This window comes from Phodopus roborovskii, unplaced genomic scaffold, assembly GCF_943737965.1.
Source record: "Phodopus roborovskii unplaced genomic scaffold, PHOROB, whole genome shotgun sequence".
NCBI lineage: Eukaryota > Metazoa > Chordata > Mammalia > Rodentia > Cricetidae > Phodopus > Phodopus roborovskii.
In genome coordinates, this window is record NW_026126480.1 from 37093686 (window position 1) to 37119377 (window position 25692).

General features: G+C 41.1%; 1 protein-coding gene across 2 annotated transcripts in view; it reads left to right on the forward strand.

Moving 5' to 3' along the window:
* Inpp5f (inositol polyphosphate-5-phosphatase F) overlaps positions 1-25692 on the forward strand; it is a 92204-nt gene that overhangs the window by 41848 nt on the left and 24664 nt on the right. The window contains exons 3-8 of one of the 2 annotated variants that reach the window (XM_051193131.1): positions 14483-14619; positions 19791-19919; positions 20119-20286; positions 20376-20432; positions 24213-24411; positions 25037-25216. In XM_051193131.1, coding sequence (XP_051049088.1) covers positions 14483-14619; positions 19791-19919; positions 20119-20286; positions 20376-20432; positions 24213-24411; positions 25037-25216 — 870 coding nt within the window. The remainder of the gene's footprint in view (positions 1-14482; positions 14620-19790; positions 19920-20118; positions 20287-20375; positions 20433-24212; positions 24412-25036; positions 25217-25692) is intronic. The other variant, XM_051193132.1, reaches the window with a different exon arrangement.

The following is a 25692-nucleotide window of genomic DNA, read 5'->3' on the forward strand; positions in this document are numbered from 1 at the left end:
GAATAAAGCCTTGCTCCTGTCTTACATACCCCCCCTAATGTTGGGATTAAAGGCGTGTGATCCCAGGCTGAGATCATCTTTGTGTGGGCTGTTTCTCTTTAGGACTGGATCAATCTTGTATAGATTTGGGTGTCCTTGGACTCAGAGAGCTGTCTACCTCTTAATCCTGTGTACTGGGGTTAAAGATGTATACCACCACCTAGTAGTTTCTGGCTGCTGGGATTAAAAGGTGTGTGCCTGGCTTCTATGGCTGTGGCTGACTTTGCTTTCTGAATCCTCAGGCAAGCTTTAATAAATCATAACACAATTCCTCTCTTTTGTCTAATACAAAAAAGAAGGCTACAACTAACATAAGAAAAACTATGTACAATAAGTATAATAAATATATACAATATATACAGGCAATAAGTTCATCAACGATGTCTAGTCCATTTGCATTTGACAAATTTGGAGAAAATCTCTAATCCATTAGCATTTGACAAATTTAGAGAAAATATCTAGTCCATTTGCATTAGACAAATTCAGAGAAAATTACTTCATTTTCTATTCTAGTTTGTACCTAATTCACTTTCTGTTTTAATTTGCATTATCAAATTATCTTTTAATATCTCTCAACCTTTTACACTTCACACATCTTTAGCGAGTTTCTTTTCTGAGTCTGGTAAACAATGAAAACTATAACTATATGATCTAGTCTTCAACTCCCTTGGAGACCCAAGAAGGAAATAATATTAAAAACTTCCAAAAATGTGAGAAATGACAAAAAACAGCTGATACCCAATGTTCCTCTGCAATGTTGGGACATCCATCTTCGGCCTGTAGGACTAGCATCTTTGACAGACTGTCTTGCTTTGTCTTGGCAAGGTTTTGCAGTCACTCTCTTTTGTGCCCTGTTTGTCCAATTTGGACAGCAAACTGTCAGCAGTCGAGGCAATGACACTTTCTTGCCCAGTGACTTGCCTTTGTCTTAAGGAAAGCAAATTCCATGTGAGGTTCTTCAGTGCCCATCATCTTCTCAGAAGTATATTGGTGCTGCTAGGAGCAGACATGTCTCATTGTCATAAAAAAAAAAATCTATGTTATTAAAGCATTTTAAATACCATATTTTATAGATCTCTGAAGTGTTTGAAGATGACCTGTCTTTCTAAAATATATCTATTTGACTTTGAAAAGATACCTAATATGATTCCAAGTTCCATTGTAATAATTGCATAATTACTAATCTACATTTCCTTATTATCTTATAAGTTGGTAATAATAACTTTCAAGGATTAGAAATTTGCATTACATTGATATATGTATCAATGAGCTGTATAGGTACAATACCTTGAACAAAATTAAAAACGTGTACCATATGTCTTAACAAATTATCCTCAAATTTGTATCAATATACAACATTTGTATATAATATACAAAAGTCCAACCTGTTGTTCTTTTGCTGCAGCTATTGCCTGTGAAACACAACACGAGACTCAGCGCCCACTTGGAGTTTATTGAGAGAAGGGAGAGAAAGGGGGTTAGCTGATGGCCAACCGAAAGCAGGGGAGAGAGGAGTATGGGGTGCCTTCTTTAAAAGGGGGACTTGTGCATGCCTAACTGAGTCCCCTGCACAGCCAGGTAAAACCTGAAGTAGCAACGACATAGCCATGAGCGTCCCACCCATCGTCAGGGGGCGGGGTCAGCAGACTGCTGGTTCCCAACATTCCCACCTCTTATTGTTATTAAAAAGGTGGGGGTTGGGCGTGGCGGGTTAGGGAATAAGGAAGTTGAGTTCTCAAGACTGCTTCCTGATTGATGATTTGGGGCGGTGATTATCTTTGGGGGAATGAGAAACCTGGGGGGTGCTGCCAAGTTCTGGTAGCTGGTTGTTTCATCGCACGCAGTCCTGACTGTATGGAACTCTGGCGTCTTTTTTGAGACCTGGCAAGATGTCAAGATGTTAGGAGAACAGAGGACAAGGTTATGTTTAGAAAAAAAAAAATTTTCCCCTAGGTCCTGGTACTTGAGGGGAGAATTGTAAGATGAGGGAGGGCTCCCGAGGTGAGGGAAGAGAGTTCTGGGACCAGGGAAAGATTGAATATTTATTTGGAGTGACTCTGACCTGTTTGGATGGGTCCAATTCAGCTCCCTGGAACTTACAAGAATCCTTTGAGTTTATGAAAACATAAATATTAAGACACATTAGCAGCATACTCATGTTAGAAATGATTAGGCTCAAAGAATTAACACATACAACTGGCAGATTTTTAGCACGATGAAAAGCACCTTAATTGTGAGCTTATAGTTAGTTATCGTATATTGGCATAGTATGGTGTTTAGTACTCTGTTAGAATTGGATTAGTAGCTCATTGAAACCTTGTGATTAATGTTAAGACTATAAACAGTAGCAACCTTAAAATACTTGTTTGTGAAATCTGTTTTGTAATAGTTGGAGCCTTGGCTGCTGCTCTAAGCTGACAAAGCTACCAGTCGTCAAAAAAGCATTAGAATTCTTGAGAAGGATAAAATTTTACCTGAATGATTAGAGAGTAACAGAGACTTAATAGCTGGCAGCATGGACAGCCACCCCCAGGTCCTCCACAGTTGTTGAGGTTAGAGACCTTAAAGACATCTGCCTTCTGCTGATGGCACGAGACCTGTGGATTAGGAGCTTTTGGAAGACTTATCTACCGTTGGCCCAAGCAACGTGGAAAAAGTCGATTTCACTGCCCTTTTGTCCATGGTCCTTAGAGCCCTTTGCAGTAGTTGAGATGAAAGGCAGGATTGCTTAGTGGATAGCGTTGCCACTTTTGTGGGTGAAGTTTCCTCAGTGTCCAGTTTTCTTGGAGGAAATGGGTGGTGCCAGCAGCTGGCCTGTCTTTCTGTTATAAAAGCTTTTCAATGAAACATTTTAAATACCATATTCTCTAGATCTCTGAGCATTTGAGGGCTGTCTGACTGTTTAGTATACCTTGGTATACAAAATTTGTCTTTAGTTGCTTGCCTTAAGGACAAAGGTGGCTAGGTAAGGCTTTATCCCTGTAATTAATTAATCTGTCTGGAAAACTGGATCCAAGCTGAGAGGCTGTAGAGGGATGTTATACTCAGAGCCCTCCAGCCTAACTGAACTGGTTTTAACTTAGTAGGTTAGGACAAGAGATAGAGGAAAAACTCCCTTTGATAATAGAGGCTTAACCTTTATAAACAGCTTACAGGAAGGACTGGATGGCATAAATATTTTGTTAGTTTGAAATAGACATTTGTAACCTTAAATGTTTACCATCATTTAAAGACATAACAATTTAGAAATAATTGAGACTTAGAACAGTTGAATAGAGTTGTATAGAGTTAGCTTGCATTTACATATAAAGTTAAATTTAAATCACATGTACAGATATATTAAACAGGACTGGGTAAAAACGAGAAGGACTAGAACGTGAAGCTATGTGTAACATAGTCAGTGAAAAAAGAAATTAGAGACAAAGAATAAAAGGCAAAAGGTAAACGAGTTACAGTTTTTGTTGGCAGCAGAAGCTGGCTAGACTGTCCCTCTGCCTAGGCAGCTGGTGTAGCAGAGGGAAGAACCATGGGGGGTGAGGCTAGGCCACATGGTCAAGATGGTGGCTGCCATAAATACATTCCCAACAGCTGGCAGAAATCACAAAGTTTTGAGATATAATTTTGTTGACTTTTTTCTCTCCACGAGTGAGGCAGAAGGATTTGTGAAACTAACAGGACACCGGAGTCCAAGGGGTACAACATCCAAAAAGACCACTGTAGGCCTGAGCAATGTATGTACCAGTCTAAGGGCAGTGCTAGGGTATAAAACCAGAGAGACCCCTCGTGGGTCTGAGACACGAATGCACCAGTCAGCATGAGTGGTGCTAGGGCACAAAACCCGAAAAACCTCATTCATGGGGAAAAATGAAAAACTCTCAGAGTATCTTGAGCAGATGCTGCCTCAGCCCAGCCCACTGTGAGCTCACAGAAGAAACAAAGGATAAGGGCAGCAGAGAGGACAAACAAGAGGAGTATAAGATGCCTTGTGGAGGGAGGTTCCCACCCTGAGGCAGGCTGCAGCTGCGGCAGGCAGGAGAGTTTTAGCATGGCGGGAAGAGAACAGAAACAAGTTTAGGGAAAGATTGTTTAGCAGAGAGGTAGAAAAAACTCCTTCTATCCACCTGTTCGCTGGCAGTAATTTTGGCCAATTTGACTCATTTTCTAGGGGATATCTAGACCACTTTTCAGTAAAAAAAAAAAAAAGGTAAATAAGTCTGGGTGCCTTAATAAGTGGCATTAAGTGAAAGGGTTTTATATTTTAAATTAGGCATCCCAGTGGAGTGGAGGGGGTATTTCCTTGGCCCGCTTATTCTCCATGGGTGGAGTGAGAAGTGACCAATCAGTCTTGGAACTTGTCAGCTCAAGAGTGTGGCCACACGATAAGTGAGAATGGCAGAGCGTTATTCAAAGCTCATCAGCCCAAAAACGTTGCCAGGGCCAACAGAGGCAGGAGGACTCAGCAGTCCAAAAGCAGAAAGGCTTGAAGCCGGAATCTGACATACCACCCAGGGAGGGCAGTATGTCATTCACCCCTGAGGAATGCACCTGACCCTAAGGAAACGGGTTACAATTTTAAAAAAGGGTACCTTACCTAATTGAAGCCGGTGTGGGATGATATTTCCAGTGAATGGGTGAATGGAAGTGGACTGCTGGTTTGGAATCAGGGTCCCCGAGTGTCTCTGGCTGGCCGCCCTGCCATCAGACGGCCGCTGAGTCCTCAAGGAGAGCCTGACAGAGTCAGGGCATCAGTGTTGTTCTTTTGCTGCAGCTATTGCCTATGAAACACAAACACGAGACTCAGCGTCCACGTGGAGTTTATTGAGAGAGGGGAGAGAAATAGGGGTAGCTGGCGGCCAACCGAAAGCAGGGGGAGAGGGGTGTGGGGCGTTTGCTTTAAAAGGGGGACTTGCGCATGCATAACTGAGTCCCCTGCACAACCAGGTAAAGCTTGAGCAGCCAGGTAAAGCCTGAAGTAGTGATGACATGGCCATGAGCGTCCCACCCATCATCAGGGGGCGGAGTCAGCAGACTGCTGGTTCCCAACACAACCCAATGTAAAATATTTAAAACTAGTAGTTGTTTTTAAAAAACTAGATTCAATTATCTAACTTTTTATCTCATCATAGCTATATTTTTTAGAAGTATAATCTACCTTTTTATCTTATCATATCTATATCCTCCCTTTTTTCAAGAGTAGATTCAATAATCTACCCTTTTATTCTATCATATCTATATCCTTTTTTTAAAAAAACAAAAACCTTGAATCTAATTCTCTTTATTTAATTTTCTTCCTGACCATGACCAACATTTTGTAACCAACCTCTCTAAACAATGACAAATATCCATAACCCACTGAATGACCAAAAACCACCCATCCCATCTCTTGGGAATGTGGGCATCATTTTCTTTAATTTACTTCCAGCTGTCTGGGGGCAACGGCATCTTTAGGGGATCCTGAAAAGAGAACTTTTGGGTTAACTGTCAACTGTATCATTTTTGTTCAGTTCCTGCATAATGGGAAAGTGCAGGGCTTGTCTCAAGTCCTAGTAAAGTAGTTTGTGAGGCTGGATCATCTCAGCTGGCCACCTTGAAATTGTTCTGAGCTGTTTGTAGTCCAAAATCAATCTTTAGTTAAAATTGTTCAGCTTAATGGTGTTATCATAGTCTTGGTGAAATTGTTGTAGGGTTCCATCTTCTTTTGTTTGTTTTTCTAGACAGTTTCTCTGTGTTAACTGTTTCTGAAACTCACGATGTAGACCAGGCTAGCCTCAAACTCACTGAGATCTGCTTGTGTCTGCCTCCTGAGTGGTGGTATTAAAAGGGTGTGTGATCTCCACCCAACTTAGATTCATTCTTCTTTCTGGAGACTCCAGAGATCACATTAGGTCAGATTATTTCTTTTTTTTGATAATTTTTTTCCAGGTAGTACTCTTGTCTTTTTTGGGTGCTTATGTGTCCAAAGGTCTTTAAATTCTTCAAGATGGTTGTTTTTATTTTCTTGAAAAGATAAAAACAAAACCCTTCCCCAACCCTGATTTTGGGGAGGTTCCTAATCTAATCCTTATCAAATTTGATCAATGGCTTCTCCTGAATTTTTTGTTTTAGCTTCTAAATCTCTTCTATCATTTAGAATAATATGTTATTTCATTGTTCTTGGAAGTAGCTTCATCCACAGTGGCAGGAAATGAATGAACTGGTTTTGGCATAGGGGCTTTTGAGGGTTCTAAAGGCAAAGTATTACCTTGATAATCTCTTATCAACATACATTCCATTGTCCAATGTCTTCCTTTGCCACACCTTTTGCATAATCCAGAAGGGAGGGGCATTCTGATTGGATTATATTTATAAAAAGAATTGTTTTTAGAAACGGCATTTATAATCCCTTTTCAGGTGACCTTGCCTGCCACAATTAAAACATTTGATATTTTTTCTTTAAAGCTTTTGAAATCACCTCTCCTGTTCATGTATCATCATCATAGCCATGAGCTTCAATATTAATTGTATCTCAGATTCAATCTTCCCAAAGGAGCTGATTTTGCTGTTAAAGTTCTAATTATCCTTTTGCATTGGACATTAGCATGTTTAAAAAGTCATTGTTTCAATTATTATTTTTCTAGCGTCTGTGTCTGATATCATTTTATTGATTGCTAATGACAGTCTTTGTAAGAAGTCCGTGAATGCTTCCTTTGGGCCCTGCGTGACTTTTGTAAATGATTCGATTTTCTTTCCTGCTTCTCCAATTCTGTCCCAAGCATCAAAGATGCTGCACGGTATAAACCCAAGAGATTATCATCATATTGACATTACCTTTGTAAGGTAGCATAATCTCCTTCTCCAAGAATTTGATCTTGGGAGATATCTATACCTCTAGCTTTAGCCTTTTGTTCAATATTCTTAGCTTCTTCTTTGAACCAGGAAGTTCATTTTAATTGTGGTCCAGGCTCTAGGACAGCTTTAATCAAATCTATCCAATCTACAGGAATAACCCTATTATGTACAGATCATGTGTTTATCCTATGCTTCACAAATGGTGAATGGATGCCATATGAGACTACTGCTTCCTTGAATTTCCCTAAATCTAACATTGTCACAGGCTTCCAAGCAGCTCTTTCATTCAACACTTCCTGTAAGGTTATTGGATATATTAAAGGCGATTCTCTTAAGATCTTAGAGTGTTAGCTGGGCATTGGTGGTGCATGCCTTTAATCCCAACACTCAGGAGGCAGAGGTAGGTGGATCTCTGTGAGTTTGAGGTCAGCCTGATCTACAGAGCTAGTTCCAGTACAGGCTCCAAAGCAATAAGGAGAAACCCTGTCTCGAAAAACAAACAAACAAACAAACAAACAAACAAAAAGACCTTAGAGTATTCATTTTTTTGTTTTTTGAGACAGGGTTTCTCTGTGTGACTGCCCTAGCTGTCCTGGAATTAGCTCTGTAGATCAGGCTGGCCTTGAACTCATAGGGGTCTGCCTTCCTCTGTCTCCTGAGTGCTGGGATTAAAGGCGTGCAACACCACTGCCCAGCTATAGTGTTCATTTTTAACCTTAAAATGCAATGCTGAATTTGGTTGTCCATGTAATTCCTCAGTCTGGGTATAAATCTCTCTATAATCTGTTTTAATGAGTTTTTCTAAGGCCTGTATTTTAGCGCTCATGTCAACCAACATTTTTAGAGATAAACCAAGAGTTACCAAAGGACAACAAAGATTATCAAAATGACAATTAACAGCATGTCAATCTTGGTTGTTCCATATTTAAACCATCTATTATATAATCATACGCAGGCCCAATTTTCTCCCTTTTAATAGTTTTCAAGTGTTTAGTGTGTGTGAACTCCTTTTTAACTAATGTCTTCCTTTAAGAATTCCCAATAAATTTACCAAATCAGCTGACAATGTCAGTGAACTGTGAGGCATAACACATCTGAGTCAGAACTAGATTGTAGCGGTGAGTTTCAGCCTGAGGACAGAGGCTCTAGGAAAAGCCCAAAGCCTACGGAGTTTGGGTGGCAGCTGAAGACTGTTTAGAAATCCCATACTTGCTCAAAGATTTGAGGAGAAAACAAAAGAAAAACTAGCTGGTTGGGCAGGGACTCAGGCAGGGAATACTCATGCCTGCGCTAAGCGCAAAAGCACATTTTTCATAAATTTGTACTTTAACATTGGGTGCCCGTTGTAACACGAAAAATTAAAAGAACCCAGAGAGTGATATTGGGGTTCAGGCTTCAAGCTGAAGATCAGAAAAGAAGCCAGTCATTAACTTTTACTTTTACCTCAGGCTGAAAGGGGTGATCCTGGCTCCACCAAACCTCAGCCTGAAAGCTCTCCTCAGTGTGGCTGGAGAATCCTGAGACTGAATGTCTTCTTATCCTCAGTGTGGCTGGAGAATGAGTGCCTGAGACTGAGACCTTGCTCCTGTCTTATACACCTCCCTCATTCCGGGATTTAAAAGCATGTGATCCCAGGTGCTGAGATCATCTTGGTGTGAGCTGTTTCTCTTTAGGACTGAATCAGTCTTGTGTAGATTTGGGTCCTAGGGTCCTAGATCCTGAGTCCTAGGATTAAAGGTGTGTACCACCAACTCGTAGCTTCTAACTGTTGAGATTAAAAGTGTGTACCTGGCTTCTATGGCTTGTGGCTGACTTTGTTTTCTGAATCCTCAGGCAAGCTTTAATAAATCATAAATAATATATCACCACATTGCTAAGGGTTATTTTCTTTTCAGTCTGATGCACTTTAGATGGGGTCACAGCTGATAAGGTAAATCCTAGGCCACAGGGATGTGGAGAAGTCAGGGTGTCTTTATTGTACACAAAGGTTCAGATTCATTTGTGAAGTTCCCTCAAAATGTCTAGGAAAGGAGAAAGGCTGTGCTTAGACGTATATAAGTTTACATCTTTAAGCACGGTTCATTGCTGTTTTAACATTCTCTTTTTATATTACTATTATTACTGTGTGTGTGAGAGACACAGACATGTACATACACATACACTACAGACACCAAAAAGGAAATAAATAAATAAATAAATAAATAAATAACAGCAATTTTGTCTCTGTCAGCAGCCTTCACAGTAAATGTTGATAATTGTGCTGGGATTCTTGTTTCTCAGCTAGCCAGAGACTTTGGCCAGACTTCTTCCCCCTCCTGTCTATTTCCTGTTAATTTCCCTGCCTTCACCATACCCACCTATTTTAGAAAAGAAAGACATAGTGAAATAGAAAAATAATTAAGATATATGTCACTAGTATGTCTCTGTACTGAAAGAAATGGTAGAGTTCTTCAGTGTCTGGAGGTGTAGCTCAGGGCTGGGGAGCTCACCTAGCATGTGCAAGGTCATGGGTTCATGCCCCAGCAATATAGGAAAAACATTCTCTAGTCAAAAGAAAAATGATTGCTCCTGGAGTGTGGGGATATAGAAAGGAGTGGAGGTCAGTAGGAAGGGAAATAAATTGGTAAATGTAAATGAATTTTGTTTCATATGGAGTTTAAATTTAATAAAGAATTAAAATAGCAGTAACAGCCACATTAAAGAATTTAACAAAACAAAACAAAACAGGAGGAGAAGGAGGAGGAGGAAAAAGACAAAACACAAAAAGGATTTTAAAGGTTACTACTCCAAGATCCTTTTATTCTCTAGGAATTGGTAAAGACTCTAATTTACATTTAGGTTTAATAGGTTAATCATTTCCTACTGTATAAGGACAAAAGTACCAACAAGACTGTAAATGCTACCATAGTAGGAAAATGAAATAATAGTTAAAGACTTAATTCAAAAGAAGTCAGAAAGTAAAGGTATGCTTGAAATGACTGAGAAAAGTAGCAAATGATAGACTTAGTCTAGACATTGGAAGTGGCATTTCATATAAAAACCAGAGATTTTTCACATTGGGGAACCAAAATCCATTTACATGCTGCTTTCAAGATAAATACCTTACATAGCATGTATCACATGTCCAGAAAGGCAGAAAGTAAAGAGTTGTGAAAAAGAAACTGCCAGGGTCACACAGCGGCACACACCTTTAATCCTAGCACTCAGGAGGCAGAGGTGGGCAGATCTTGAGTTCTAGGCTAGCCTGGTCTACACAGGGTTAGAGACAATAATCTCAGTGTTGCACAAAGGACCACATGAACAAAGCAACAGTAGTGTGGCAAGGCCATTTTTCTTGGAATAAGGATGCACTGAGATCTACACTTGGCCAAGATAGATTCTGTCTTTTGTACCTGTTGTATGTCTGTGTTGTCCCATCCATTGGTGGGAGTGCAGCTTCACAATTTGACATGGTTGTCTGGTCAGCACAAAGGGGAAGAGGAAGGTTCAGGAAATAGGAGTCCTTGCCAGACTAACTACCTTTTGTAGAAAAGATATTTCTCACAATAATGAGTTTCAGGCAGGCTAGGACTGCATGGTAAGACCCTTTCTCAAAGAAAGGACAAAATTGCAAAAATTAACCTAATGAAACCTGATATAGCTGTGTTAATATCAAAATAGCTTTAAGGCAAAAAGTGTAAGATGAAAAATAAAAGACCCAGAGACTGATATTGGGGTTCAGGCTTCAAGCTGAAGATCAGAGAAGCAAAGCAGCCAAGCCAGTAGATCTTACCTCTACCCAGCTGAAATGCCAATCCTGTCTCTAAGAACCCTCAGAGGCAGAGGCTTCAAATTCCTGTCTCCTCCCTTTATTCCTTTCTCCACCCAGCTATATCACTCTTGTCTCCATCTCCTTAGTGCTGGGATTAAAGGTGTGGGATCCCATGCAAGAGCTGTTTCCTTAGGACTGGATCAATTTCGTGTAGTGAGTGTGGCCTTGAACTAATATAGAGATCTGACTACCTCTATTCCTGAGTCCTGGGGTTAACCCTATAGCTAACTAGTATGGCTGCTTTGCTGTTTTGATCTTCAGTGGCTTTAATAAATCATTAACAATGTATCACCACAAAAAAGGGTACAGAGCAGAGAGAGAACATTTCAAAATCCATAAGATGTTCAAGTTACCAGAAAGATAATTAGAAGCTGTGGCTGGGTTGGGGGCTGTAGCTCAGTGGCAGACACTTGCCTAGCATGTGTAAGGTCCTCGGCTTGGTCTTCAGCACCAGGGGAAAATGTGCGTCTGAGTACAGCCTTCAAGTATATTAGGAGCAATTAGTCACTCGGTTCACATTTCTTACTTAGATGTCAGTTCAAAATGACAGAGACACATGTAAATGTTCTTATTCTTAACTTCACAGAGAACAAAGAAAAGGTGAACAGATCCTAATCTTTTTTTTTTTTTTCTTTTTCTTTACCAGTACATTTTATCCTATGAAATCACTGGTACTATGTAGAGATCTTTCTGTGGCTGAGGTATAAACTGCAGAAGCCCTTCAAGAGTTAGAGACTTTGGACTGGCTGTGGAGGCTTTCACCCCTCTCTACCTTATTTCTACTTTCCCTCTTATCATTGACCAATCATATTAACTTCTGGCTTAGTTCTCCTCTTGTTTTTGTGTAAATGAATCTATATATATATATATATATATATATATATATATATATATATATGATTTTATCACACCTTCCTTCTTTTTTGGTTTTTGTTTTGTTTTATTGAGACAGGTTTCTCTGTGTAGCCTTGGCTGTTCTGGAACTCAACCAGGCTGGCCTCTAACTCACAGAGATTCACCTGCCTCTGCCTTCCGAGTATGGGGATTAAAGGCATCTGCCAGTCACACCCTCCTTATATGGAGGGTAGAGCAACATAGGTTCAATATCTCCTTTTCTTTCTGCCTGAAATAGCAGATAGTTATGTGCTGTCAACAACAACATTTTGGTCAATAGTAAGGTGCCACAGTGGTCCAGTAAGAGCATGATCTATTGGTAGCATAACTGTCTTAATTTGGAAGTATATCCCATAATGTTCTTACAGTGATAAAATCACTTAACGTCATACTTCTTAGGATGTATCCCTATCATAAACAGTTCATGGCTACACTATAATTTTCCTAATTGTACATACCTTGATAAGGTTTAACTTGCAAATTAGGCTAAATAAGATATTAAAAGTGATGAGATCAAGTGAGGTGAATGACGGCCGACATTGTAACAGCATTAGAATGCTATGTAGGGCTACTTGAACAGTGCTGTGATAAAACAGCCATCAGTCTGATAACCTAGCCGAGTATAAATGGGCAGGTATCATATACAGCATGGATACACTGGACAAAGGGGTGGTTCAGTGGTAAGACAGAGTGGAATGTCATGTGATTTCATTACACTATTCAGAATGACATGCATTTTATTTTTTTATTTTTGAAGTGCTAGAGATTCAACCTGGGATCCTGTACTGCTGGGCAAGTACTCCACCATCGAGCTATATTCCAGTCTCTTCTTACCTTTTATTTTAAAATTTATTTATTATTCTGTATGGGTGTGTGCGGTAACATGTGTGGAAGTTAGAGGACAACATTCAAGGATCAGTTCCTTCTTCCACCATGGAGACCAGAATTCAAACAGGCTGTCCAACTTTTGTGGCAAGTACTTTTACCCAACGAGCCACCTCATTGGTCCTTATTTAAATAAAAAAAACCAAGATTTATATTATTTTATTTTATATGTGTGTCTCGCCTGCATGCATGTCTGTTCACCATGTGTATGCAGTGCCCGTGAGACCAGAGAGGGTTTGGATCACTTGAAACTAGAGTTATGGAGTCGTAGCTGCCATGCAGATACTGGGAACTGGGTTTCTTAAATGCTGAGCACTCTCTCCAGTCCTCTTGTCCCTACTTTTTATTTTGATACAGGAGTATTTCTGATGCCCAGGCTAACCTTGAACTCACAGTCCTCCTGCCTCAGCCCCCTGAGCAGTTGGAATTATAGACCACCACCATGCCCACCTTGATGACCTAGAATTGAAAACATTCTAATTATTTATTTCTGTATTTCTGAAATTTTCCTTTTGGTGCTTTTAGGCTAGAGTTGACCACAAGTGACTAAAGCTGTAGAAAGTAAATATACTGGTGAAGAGGAACTGTTGTACTTTTTTTGTACTTTGATTTAATAAAATATATATTATCATAATGCAGTATGTGTTTTTCTTTTTTTTTTTCTTTTCTTTTTCTTTTTTTTGTGTGTGTGTGTGTGTGTGTGTGTGTGTGTGTGTGTGTGTGTGTGTGTGTGTGTTTTAGACAGGGTTTCTCTGTGTAACAGCCTTGGCTGTCCTGGAACTTGCTCTGTAGACCAAGGTAGCCTCAAACTCACAGAGATCCTTCTGCCTCTGCCTCCCGAGTGCTGGGATTAAACGCATGCACCACCACCTCACATAGTATGTATTTCTTAATGACTGGGATATGTTCCGTAAGCAGGTTGTGAAGCGACCTCTTTAGGACATCATTAAATCACAAACTTCTTGATATAGATGAAATCACTTGACATAGCCTCCTGATTCTGTCCAGAACTGTAATAAATATAAGTATTACAGAGAGGCTGCTGCCAGCATTATCTTGATACGATATTTTATAGAAAACTTAAAAACAGTTTTGTTTTTGTTATTGTTTTCAGATTATTTTGTTTTATGAATGTAGGTGTTATGTCTGCCAATTTGTTCTGGTGACTGTGGAGATCAGAAAGCTTATCAGATCCCCTGGAACTAGAGTTAGGGTAGTTGTAAGGGGCCATGTGGGTGCTGGGAAATAAACTTAGGTCCTCTGCAAGAGAAGCAAGTGTGAGGATAAAATTAAGATGGTGGTAGGACTGGTAATGCAGCTCAGTAAGCGTGTACCTCACGTACAGAGCCTTGGACTCAGTGCCATGCCCCTAAAGCGAGTACTCCATCATAAACCTATGGCAAATGTAACACATTGTATATATTCAAGTGAGTCTGTGTTGTCTGTAATTGTGTGCTATACTTCCATACCACTGCCAGCACAGTAGGTTTATTTACATCAGAATTCCTCATCACTGCAAACATGATATAGATCAAATAAAAATAAATGACACACTGAGCTGGGCCATTATACCACTAGGCAGTGAGGGTTTTCCGGCTCCATTTTAATTTTATGGAACCATGTCATTGGATGCATTTTATAGTGTGGCACATAACTGCACAGCTACATTACAAACATTAGTAGCATGCCCAAGCTTTTCATTTCATACATGCAAGAGTCCCTTCTTATCATAGAATGCTTTGATGTTTCACGGGCATCGTACATCATTTGTTCAGTTAGGCTGTATCCGTTGGTACCTACCAGCACAGCTTGTGAGAGTTCTTGTTTCCTCATAGCCTAGCCATGATAGTTAGCCATGTAATTCACATCTCTCTGAATGAGACTGGACATCTGCTGTTTAAGGGACATTTTTTGGTGTCTTTATTGTGTATTTTACATTCTGTTACCCTTCGGTCATTCACTTGCAGGCCACCAGCACTCCATGAATATCATCCACTCATTATCTTTTCTTTCTTTTTCTTTCAGATCTTCCATGGTGGCTTATTTTAATTCGGCAGAAAGCATTGGTGGGTAAACTCCCAGGAGACCATGAGGTCTGTAAAGTTACCAAAATTGCTGTCTTGTCACTTTCTGAACTGGAACCTCAGGAGCTTGAGCTGGAGGTAAGGTGACACCAAGGGACTGTCACAGAGAAGATAAGGCGAGAGCAGATATGAGGATCTGGCATGTATTCAGAACTGCATGTTATGTAGTCTTCAGACCCTGTGTTAGCAGCGGACTCTTTTAGAACCTGGGAAACACAGCCCTTTGCTTGAGGTGGGGCTGAGGGAAAGATATCTTTAGATAGCATGAAAATAGAGCTTCCATCACATGGCTTTTGCATGTGCATGTGTGTGGAAGAGGGGCATGTGTGTGTGCTCATGGAGGTGCTTTGAGTGTGCACATATGAAGGACAGGTCAACATTATGTATCTTCCTCTAGCACTTACCTTTTTTTTTTTTTTTTTGGTGGGATGTAGAAGGTTTGAGTTAGGGTCCTAGTATGTAGCTCTGGCTGTCTGGGAATTTCCTGTAAGACCAGGCTGGCCTGGAACTCACAGAGACCCTCCTGCTCTGCCTTCCGAGTGCTGGGAGTAAAGATGTGCGCTGCCATGGCTATCTTATACTTGGTTTTTGAGACAGTCCTTCACCGACCCTGGGGCTCACAGGTTGACTAGACTGGTGTGAGGCCAGCATACCCTTTCTACCTCCCTGCAGAGGGGTTACAGGCACAAGCCTCCTTGCCTGGCATCCTACATGGGTGCTAGGGATCCAAATCCAGGTCCTCGGGCTTATGTGACACATACCTTCCTCACTAAGCCATCTCCCCAGCATAACTGGATATTTTTAGAATGATCAGGTTGTTTGAACTATAGTGCTTATTAGGGTCACTGAAGATTGTGGTTCATGTTAGGAATGGAATATATGTTATTACTTGTGCTAATTAGGGGAAAGGGTAACACTTCTGTTGTAGTCCTAAAATACCATGACCAAGGCAACCCTGGAAGAGAGAGTTTATTTGAACTTATGGTTCCAGAGGGATAAGAGTCGAGGATGACAGTGAGTGAAAATTTGTCACCTCCTCCTTTCTGCTCATGTAAACTCAATTAAAAGGAGCTTTTAAAGCCAGGAGTGGTGGTGTGTACTTTGGAGGCAGGATGAGACGTTCAAGATTGTCCTTACTACACAGTGAGTTTGAGACCAGGCTGGGCTCCACAAGACCCTGCCCCAAAAATGTAAGTCAAATAAACAAAAGAAGCTTTTTAGAAGCTTAATTTTTTTTATATGATTATAAAGGAGAATGAAAAAGATATTACCACTTAGAAATAATAATGGTCAGGAACAGGAGAGGGAGCTGTTAAAAGCACCTACTGACTGCTCTTTTAGAGGACCTGAGTTTAGTTCCCAGCATCCATGTCAGAGGGCTCACAGTTGCCTATAACTCCAGGGTATCTGATGAGACTCTGACGCCAGCACACACATGTGGGAGTTTCTGTTCTGCCCAGTCCACAGACATTAGTCCCAGGTGAGCACACAGAGGCTTATATTAATTATGAATTGTTTGGCTGATGGCTCCTTATTGGCTAGATGTCCCTTAATTATAAACCCATTTTATTAAATTATGTATTGCCACAAGGCTGTGGCTTACTTTTAATGCTCCAACATTTTACTCCTTTGGTGGTTACATGGAATCTCCCCCAAGACTCACTCTCTGTGCTCCTCTTCCCAGAATTCTCCTAGTCTAGTAGCCCAGCCTATATTTTCTGCCTGGGTACATTCTGCCTGTCCGTTGGCTGAAACAGCTTTATACATCAATGAGTAAGAGAAACATATATTTACAGCATACAGAAGGACATCCCTCCCCGACCCCCCCCTTTCTCTCTCTCTCTCTCTCTCTCTCTCACACACACACACACACACACACACATACACACACACACGAATGAAATACATCTTAAGAAAGAAATAATAGTGGATAATGGTAATTATAGCTGGAACTTCAGTCTGTGCTTGCATCTGACTCCATTCTTGGTAGAGGTTTTCAGGAGAAGCCTATATTTTGCACACTTCCTCCCTCACCTTCTCTGTCTTTTCTGGGTGAAGCTGGCTCCTGTCTTCTCCTGCAGTATCCTTTCTGATTTGAAGTCTATTTACTGTTCTGCATGACCACTACTATCATCATTTTTAGTAGAGTCCTCCAGTGGCGCAGCTTCCATAGATTTGCTCAGGCCTGGTTTGTCTTCTCTAATTGGAGCACAAACAGTTTTATTGCAGATTCTAATATTGTAATTTGTAGTTTCTGTCTCAGTTGTATTTTTAACTGAGTTAGGTGTGTGGCTTGTTTGCCTGCCAATTTATTTGCTGCAGCATTTTTCAATACTTTATTCCTAGTTGTTACCAAATATTTCATCATAGTCTACTTTTTTGTTTAACTTACCATCAGTTGGTGAATGTTTAAGCTGTTTCCATTTTTAAACTACTAGGAATAATGCTTCTGTGAACAGTTTATACCATATAAGGTTTTGGGATACATAGGTTTCATTTCCCTTCAGTATAGAGTTCCTGAGTCATTTTGGTAATTCTGCTTAACTTTTTAAGGAATTGCCACACTCTTTTCCAATGTAGAGTAATATATATATATCTTTAGGACCCAAACAAATGAGAAGACATGCATTATACATTTTGATAACATACCCTCAGAGCACCAAAGGCTCATGTTCCATGCCTGCATGTCTTATGTGCCGTTATCTCACTGCTGTAATAGAGAACAGCATCATTTTCCATGCGTAGTTTCCTATCAGAAAGCTGTTTAAAATTTTATGGATATAGGTAACAAATTTGAAAGTAAAACCATTTGTTTTTGTTTTCTTCAGCAATATCAGCTTTTAATCTTGGTTGTGAAATATAAGTTGTAAGAACAGAAAAAAATGAGGGAGTTTACAATAATGGGTATTTTTAAAGTCAAAATTGTAATAAGGGCCTATCATACACTTTAGAGGACTCCTAGACCTCTGGGAAAGGGAGGGTGGTCCTACTGTCAGTGCTATCTATGTAATGCCTAGGCTTGTGTCCAAACAAAATATTTTTATGATTGGAAGGGTTCCGAAGAATCAATTTTTCTTATCACTGCTTTCTGATACGGCTGATTTTTAACCCTTTTAGGAAGTGGTCTATACTTGTCTTTTCTAAAAGTAATTATGTAGAAGATTCTAGAGTGTTCATTGGGATGACTTTTGGTGAAGGTGGTTCAGTGAGTTTATGCTTTGTTACATAGATATGTAATTCTTACAGAATTCTTTGAAGACACATTTGTCTTACAGTTAAGTTTTTGTTTGGTTTTGTGTACATACTTGTAAATGATTTCAGGAGTATTAGAAAAAAAGAGTGTATTTGTTAACCAGGCATGGTGGCACACACCTTTAATCCCAGCATTTGAGAGCAGAGGCAGTGAATTGAGTTCAAGTTCAGCTTAATCAACATAACAAGTTCCAGGCTAGCCAGGGTTGCCTATTGAGTCAGTCAGCCTGTCTGTTGTCCCAACCCCAGAATGCACACACATGCGCACACACAGTTTCTTCATTGTTTTTCTATTGCTGTGATAAAGTACCATAACCAGAAGCAAATTAGAAAAGGTCTCTTGTTGGCTATGGTTCTAGAGGACATACTCCATCATGTGGGGAGGGTGTGGAAACAGGCAGGTAAAGCATTTCAGGAGGATCAAAGAAGCTGACTGCTCATGCTTTTATTCTCACCCAGGAGAGTGGGGAGGGAAGAAAGGGAGGAATGGGGTGAGGCTATAAATCCTCAAAGCCCACCCCAGCGGCATATTTGGGAGGTTAGTCTTCACCTCCCAAAAAATTTCATACCTTCCCAAACAATGCCACCAGTTGAGGATTAAGTATTCAAATGCACGAGTTTATGGAGGGTGCTTCTCATTCAAACCACATCGGAAAGTGTATCCCATGTATTACCTTTGCCTGCACTGACTCTGAAGCCATATCCCTCAATACAAGACACTAATATTTCCTAAAGAATCATGAGTGTTTTTGCTAAATACTCATAAAGAAGCATTTATGCTAAATAGTAAATGATTAAGTGCCTTATTCTCAGGGCATAGTTTATAAATGCACTTTTAATTAAACTTTTTGTGTGTATTGTTGTTTTGCCTGCATGTATGTCTATGTTCCATATGCATGTCTGGTGCCCCTGGAGACCAGAAGAGGATATTGGATACCCTGGGTCTAGAGTTCCCAACAGCCATGTGGGTGCTGGGAATTGAACCTGGGTCCTCTGGAAGTGCTCTTAACTGCTGAACCATCTCTCCAGCCCCTATTAAATGAAGTTTTAATAAAGTTTAAAAAGAAATGCTCAGTCCTCAGAGTTCTTGAATTTTCTCATAAGAAGCTGAGGGAGCGTAGGCCCAAGTGAACGCTCCTCCAAGCTGAGGTAAAAGTGGATGAAGGAAATAAAAACAAAGATAGTTGTCTTAGTTACTGTTCTGTTGACCTGTTGGTCACCATGACCAAGGCAGCTTATAAAATAAAGCATTTAATTGACTGTCACCAGCCTTCCTTTGTTGGAGCAGCCTGGCCCTATCCTTGTCTCGACACATCCATATTCATGTCCTGTCCTTTTACCTTTGCCAGTTGGATTGCACTTTTTTTTTTTATAACCCCTAATTACTGCTCTTTAAATTCAACTAACTCTGGACCCAAATCATGTTATTTGCTGATTTCATTATTATTTTTTTTTTCTTAACGATAAGTGGAGAGTTTTGAAAGGTCCAGCTTTTAAGAGTCCCTGTAGAGCCCACTCAGGGCATTTTTTTTCAACCAAAGCACTCAGGTAATTAGCATAAATGGATATTTAACACAGATGTTTGTAATGACCTTGAGGCATAGCAGATGTGTATTTTGCAATATTGTATTCTTAGATGCCAGTTTTCAAAGTATTAATAACCTCCACCAGAACATTGTATCCTTTGAGCACGTTAGATAAAAGCAAACTGCTCTGAACCTGGGTTTGTTGAAAACTGGCATCTAAGAATAAAATATTGCAAAATACACATCTGCTAATCCTAAGTACATCCTTGCCTGGATTCTCCTATTTTATTTGTGGTGTGGCGTCTAATTACTGAAACCATAGCTGTATTCTACCTGCTTGGTCATTTCACTAACTCTTGGTGTCTACTTTTAACCCAAATGTGTGAGCAGCAGAATTCACTTCCAGATTTATACTTGAATATCCAAAGCAGATAATAATTAATAATGGTTTATCCTTTTAAAATTATTCAGCTCTGTAAGAAGCATCATTTTGGAATTAATAAGCCAGAGAAGATTATACCATCCCCTGATGACTCCAAGTTTCTACTGAAGACACTTACACATATCAAATCCAACGTTTCTGCCCCCAACAAAAAAAAAGTAAGAGTTTGATTGACATGGGCTTTGAATCCACCTTTGATTAGCTGTAAGTTGAGGGTAATTAAATTAATCTGGAAGGGTTTTTGTTTGTTTTTGTATCAGAAGACTGTCAAGTTTTGGGGGTTGTCCTTCCTTGAGGTCTTGCATTATCTATAAACTTTACATCTGACTCCTATACTTACAGATTGACTTCTTACAGGTTAAGGAAAGTAAAGAGAAGGAGAAGTTGGAGAGACGATTACTTGAAGAGCTGCTGAAGATGTTCATGGACTCAGAGTCCTTTTATTACAGCTTGACCTATGACCTGACTAACTCGGTGCAGAGGCAGAGCACTGGGGAGAGGGATGGCCGTCCCCTCTGGCAGAAGGTACCACTCACAGCACAGAGCCTACTTGCCTTTTCTAGGAAACTGAAGTAATGTTTCCTGAGCTGATTCTTCCCCTCTACTTTCTCTAGGTTGATGACCGATTTTTTTGGAATAAGTACATGATCCAAGATCTCACTGAGATTGGTGTGAGTAGATGGCTTCTAAGACCCCCTGTTATTTGCTGTTGTTAAGCAAATGTCACTTACATTAAGGTGAATTTTGAGATCTTATTAGGATGTTTCCACTCACTGAAGAGAGTCACTTAACTAAGAAATAATGAAAGCATTGCTTTTAGGCATTGTACAGTTCCACCGATTCTCCAGATAGCCCATCTCTTCAACAGTTATTTAGTTGAATGTGATGTCACATACCTGTTAATGCCAGCACTTTGGAGTCTAAGGCAGGAAACTTGTAAGTTTGAGGTCCTCTGGCTCTATAGTATGTTCAGCTCCATACTAGGCTACATAACAAATCCTAGTGCCAGAAAAAGAGGATATCAACAGAGTTCCTGTAAAGATGCATTCACTTATTTGTTTGTTTTTGCATCCACTTTTAATGTAGAAGCCTACTTGTCTGTAATGATACCACTCTGATTTTATCTCCTGGGGCATGGAGTAGGTGGATCTTTAAAGCCTGACCAGTACTGCCAGTGTTTATCAGAAGAGGCATTTATGGCAAACTACAGGGTGTGGTGAGATGGTTGCATGGAGCTCTCGCTGGTTTAATTTTTTTTTTAAACATAATTTTTATTGATGTGTGTGTGATGACATGACATATGTGTAGAGACCAGAGAACAGCTATTTGGAGTTAGGTCTCTCTTTTCACTATGGGATCCCGGGATTGAACTCAGGTTCTTGGCAGTGTTTTATCCTCTGAACCATCTTGCCAGTTCTCTTTCTGATTTGATGGGTTCCTTTTTCTTTTCCCCCCTTTTTGTCACTGTGGTAAGGGCATGTGACATGGGCAGATTAAGGGAGGAAGGGTTTCTTTTGAGAGATGATTTGAGAATTCAGTGCATTTCCATGTCAGGGAAAGCATCTTGTCATGGTGGGCCAGGAAGTACAGGCAGAGAAATACTGGCATTCACTTTCCTCTTTCTGCTGTCTGGGCCTCACCCCATGGGATGATTGCCTCCCACACTCAAGGTACATTTTTCCTTTGCAGTTAGTTCTTGATAGAAACGCATCCGAAGATGCAGCCAGAGGTATGACTCATCTCTCAGATGAGTCAGTCCAGTCAAATTGACTGAAGACTAACCATTAGATCCTATCACCTATATTGGAGGATTATGCCTGAGGGCTTCTGTGCACTGTGTTTCGGATACTGAGGACTAGATAAAAGTAATGGAATATGGTCATCTGGTTTTTTTTTTTTTTTTTCGCCTTTCTTATTTTCTTTCTTCCCATTTCCTGGTGATTCATAACAGTTACTGACATTTTATCCAGTGGCATCTTCAGACACATACCTAGCATGTCTCTATTGAGGTTGAGGCATGGGTTCTTCTTAACTCTCTGATACTGATCATATTGTGACCCTCAAAATTCAGTGACAGGGGATGAATAGGGTGTTTATGATGAGCATTTGTCTTCATGCTGGCAGTGTGGAACCTAGTGTTTGGAGAGTCTTCATCAGGCATTGGCACGTTGTTACTTAAAGCTGATGACTTAGGATAAAGATGACATTTGGCAACATGTGTTTCTATGTTCCTGTCAAGAATCTTGGATTGATTGCTAGACCAAAAGTACGGGTAGTGAGAATAGTGGTGAAAATGATGAACGCAGGCCGACGCAGGCTAAACTTTCGCCTCTTTGTTTCCAACCCTGACCTTCCAAAGACCCGATAAAGAGAATGTGAAACAAAATGAAGCTGTGAGATGAATGGGACCTGAAGAGCATAGTGACAAAAGGGAGGGTAGGTTTGAAACTGATGCTGAAGACGGGTATGATAGGGCGTGTCTGCAATGCCAGCACTCTGGAAGGTGAGACAGGAGGATTGTGAGATCCAGGCCTACTGGGCTGCAGAGGGAGACCCTGCCTAAAAACAAACACTATTTTGAGTATTCATTTTATTTTATTATGATTTTGGCATTGTGTATATGTGTGCATGTGTGAGCATGCATGAGCGCACGTTTGTGTGAGTACATGTGGATGTCACTTCTCAAGCACTTGGTTTATTTAGAGACAAGGTCTCTCACTGGCCTGAGTACACCAAGTGGGCCAGGCTAGGGACCAGTGAGCTCCAGGGAGCCACCTTCTCTTCCTCCCCAGCTCTAGGATTCCAAGCCTGTGCCCCATGCCTGGTTTTACTCTAACCAGAAGCTCGGTCCTATTTTGGTGTTTCTGAGACAGGATCTCATGCAGCCCAGACTGGCTTCCAACTCAATATGTAGCTGAGGATGGCACTGAGCTTCTGACTGTGTTTCTGCCTTGCAGTCCTCCACTTGAAATCTGAGTGTGTTTAGTTTGAAAGCCACAGGAGAAGGAATCTCTGACTTGGAACAGGACTCTCCTAATTAAGTTAGAGGACATTTTAGATGACACATTTATGGAAATACTTTTCATTGTTCATTTACTGTTTGAATTTTAGGCTGGTGAAGTAAGAGTTTCTCTAAAGTGGGTTGTGAAGTGAAGCTGAGGCTGAGAGAGCCCAGTGCACAGTGTCTGGGCACACACGAGCCTCAGGGTTTCCCAGTGCACAGTGTCTGGGCACACACGAGCCTCAGGGTTTCCCAGTGCACAGTGTCTGGGCACACACGAGCCTCAGGGTTTCCCAGTGCACAGTGTCTGGGCACACACGAGCCTCAGGGTTTCCCAGTGCACAGTGTCTGGGCACACACGAGCCTCAGGGTCTCCCAGTGCACAGTGTCTGGGCACACACGAGGCTCAGGGTCTCCCAGTGCACAGTGTCTGGGCACACACGAGGCTCAGGGTCTCCCAGTGCACAGTGTCTGGGCACACACGAGGCTCAGGGTCTCCCAGTGCACAGTGTCTGGGCACACACGAGCCTCAGGGTTTCCCAATGTACAGTGTCTGGGCACACATGAGGCTCTGGGTTTGATTCCAACTACCACAAATGACAGTGACAAAACTGAGCACGGTGGTACATGCCTGCCATCCTGGTACTTGGCCTGATTAAGCTGCAGAGTGAAATTCTACATCAAAAGTAAAAATTGTAGGAGTCTGGAGAGATGGCTCAGTGGTTAAAAGCACTGTGCCCTCTTGAAGAGAATCTGGCTTTGGGGCATAGCACCTCATCCCCTGTCCCTCCAGTCTCTAGGGTCTGATACACTCTTCTGGCCTTTGCAGGCACCATGTGCACCTGGCACACATACAGACAAGCAGGCACATACACATAAAAATAAACAAGTAGTTTTTGTTTTTTAGAGTAAACTGTGTATTTTGTGATGCAATGATCAGGACTGATTTCATTTTGTTATAGGCTAATATAGTTGAGGACTGAAAATCAGCTTTAAGGCTTTGCTTTCCTATACCAAGTGGAACACTTACGAGAGCCACATTTGTTATCCACCCAGTGGCAGGCACTGTGTTTACTTTACACGTACTGTGCATTACTCACAACAGCCTTAGGAGGCAGTAGTAGTCCCATTTCACAGAGGAGGACACTGAGGCCTAGTGAGGTGAGTGAGCTTCTGTCAGTGAGTTTGTGGGCGGTGGGGCTTGGATTTGTATGGAACAGTCTGGCACCTGTGCTGTGTTCCCTGTCAGTCAGCTCTTAGGAAGATCCCTGTGAAGAAAAAGGAAGGCCCATTTGCTCTCACCCTCCCCTAGTGTTCAGTAAGTAGAAATGGGATTGGGAACGGGCTTACGCCTGCAGCAAGCTGATGGTAGTATGTGCTGTTATTGGGTTTAAGCATATAAGCAGTGCTGTGCAGAATATGGACAACATGCCGTTCATTTCCATTCTAGACTCCGGATGTGGATTTCTGGATCATTCCCATTATCCAGGGTTTTGTGCAGATTGAAGAGCTTGTGGTTAATTACAGCGAGTCATCTGATGAGGAGAAGAGCAGCCCAGAGACCCCCCCTCAGGAGTCCACCTGTGTAGATGACATTCACCCACGGTTTCTAGTGGCTCTCATATCTCGCAGAAGTAGGCACAGAGCTGGTGAGTGGGGGACCGTAACAGCATGCAAATTAAATGCAGGCAAGGAGAAGTGTTGAAATGCAAATGGCAATCATGGACTTGAAAGCACAGTGAGCTCCAACTCCAAATACTGTGATACAATTAGAGACCGATTTCTGCAGCAGAGGAGCGGGAAGTTAGCAAATCAGACAGAGCAGCACATGCATACAGAAGATAAGAAAGTCACTTGGATGTGTCTGCTGAGTACAGGGATCCAACCAAAAGCCTGTGTCATGGTGATAAAGCTTTCTAGAACTAACCCCTTTGGGTAAACCATTGTCTTTCATTCAGAGGATTCAACTTAGCAGTGATGGAGACAGCTGTGATCTTGTATATGTTGTTTACCTGTCAGTTATGTACAGGCTTCCAAAGCTTTCCTGCAGACATTTAATTAGGAAGCATTATCAAGTCAGACTAAATGAAGGGTTCTTTAGTTTTGAGAGTTTTGCTATATATGCACTGTGCATATATGGGCTGGCCTCGAACTTGCAATTCTCTTGCCTCGGCCTACAGAGCACTGAAATGCCAAGTGTGTGTCACAGCTTGGCGCCAAGCCACGCTAAGCACATTTTTATAAGTTGCTGCTTTCTGTTTAATTTTCCTTCAGGAATGCGCTATAAACGAAGAGGAGTGGATAAAAACGGAAATGTTGCAAATTATGTGGAGACTGAGCAGTTAATTCATGTTCATAATCACACCCTGTCATTCATTCAAACTCGAGGCTCTGTGCCTGTCTTTTGGAGTCAGGTTGGGTATCGCTATAATCCAAGACCTCGGCTAGACAAAAGTAAGCACATCCATTATTTGGTTTGCACATGAAGATTTCTATGAGAATTTTTGAAGTAAAAAATAAGGTACCAGATACCTGTGAATTTTTTTCATTCCAAAACAGTAATTCTCAGGGCTGGGATGTGGCTGAGGTATGGTTTCCTTGGCCATCCTGCTGGAGGCCCTGTTCAGTCCCCTGTGCTAAAAACAACACCGACAAAAGCCACACCTGTTACTGGTGTTGTGTCCTTACAGGTGGCGGAGGAGAATAGGTAGACACAGGACTAAGTCCTCACCGGATGTTGCCATTTCTCCAGCTACACAAGAAAGCCCTCATTCCACAGATTCTGAACTGCTATTGCCTTGGAGCTTACCTTTCAGAACAGTTAACTTTGGGAAAGGATGACTGTAGCCAGTGTTTGCAGATGTGTGCTAACTAAATGATGTTAGTGAGAGATGGCTCTTCTGAAAGCTTTTTTTTTTTTTTTAAATTGA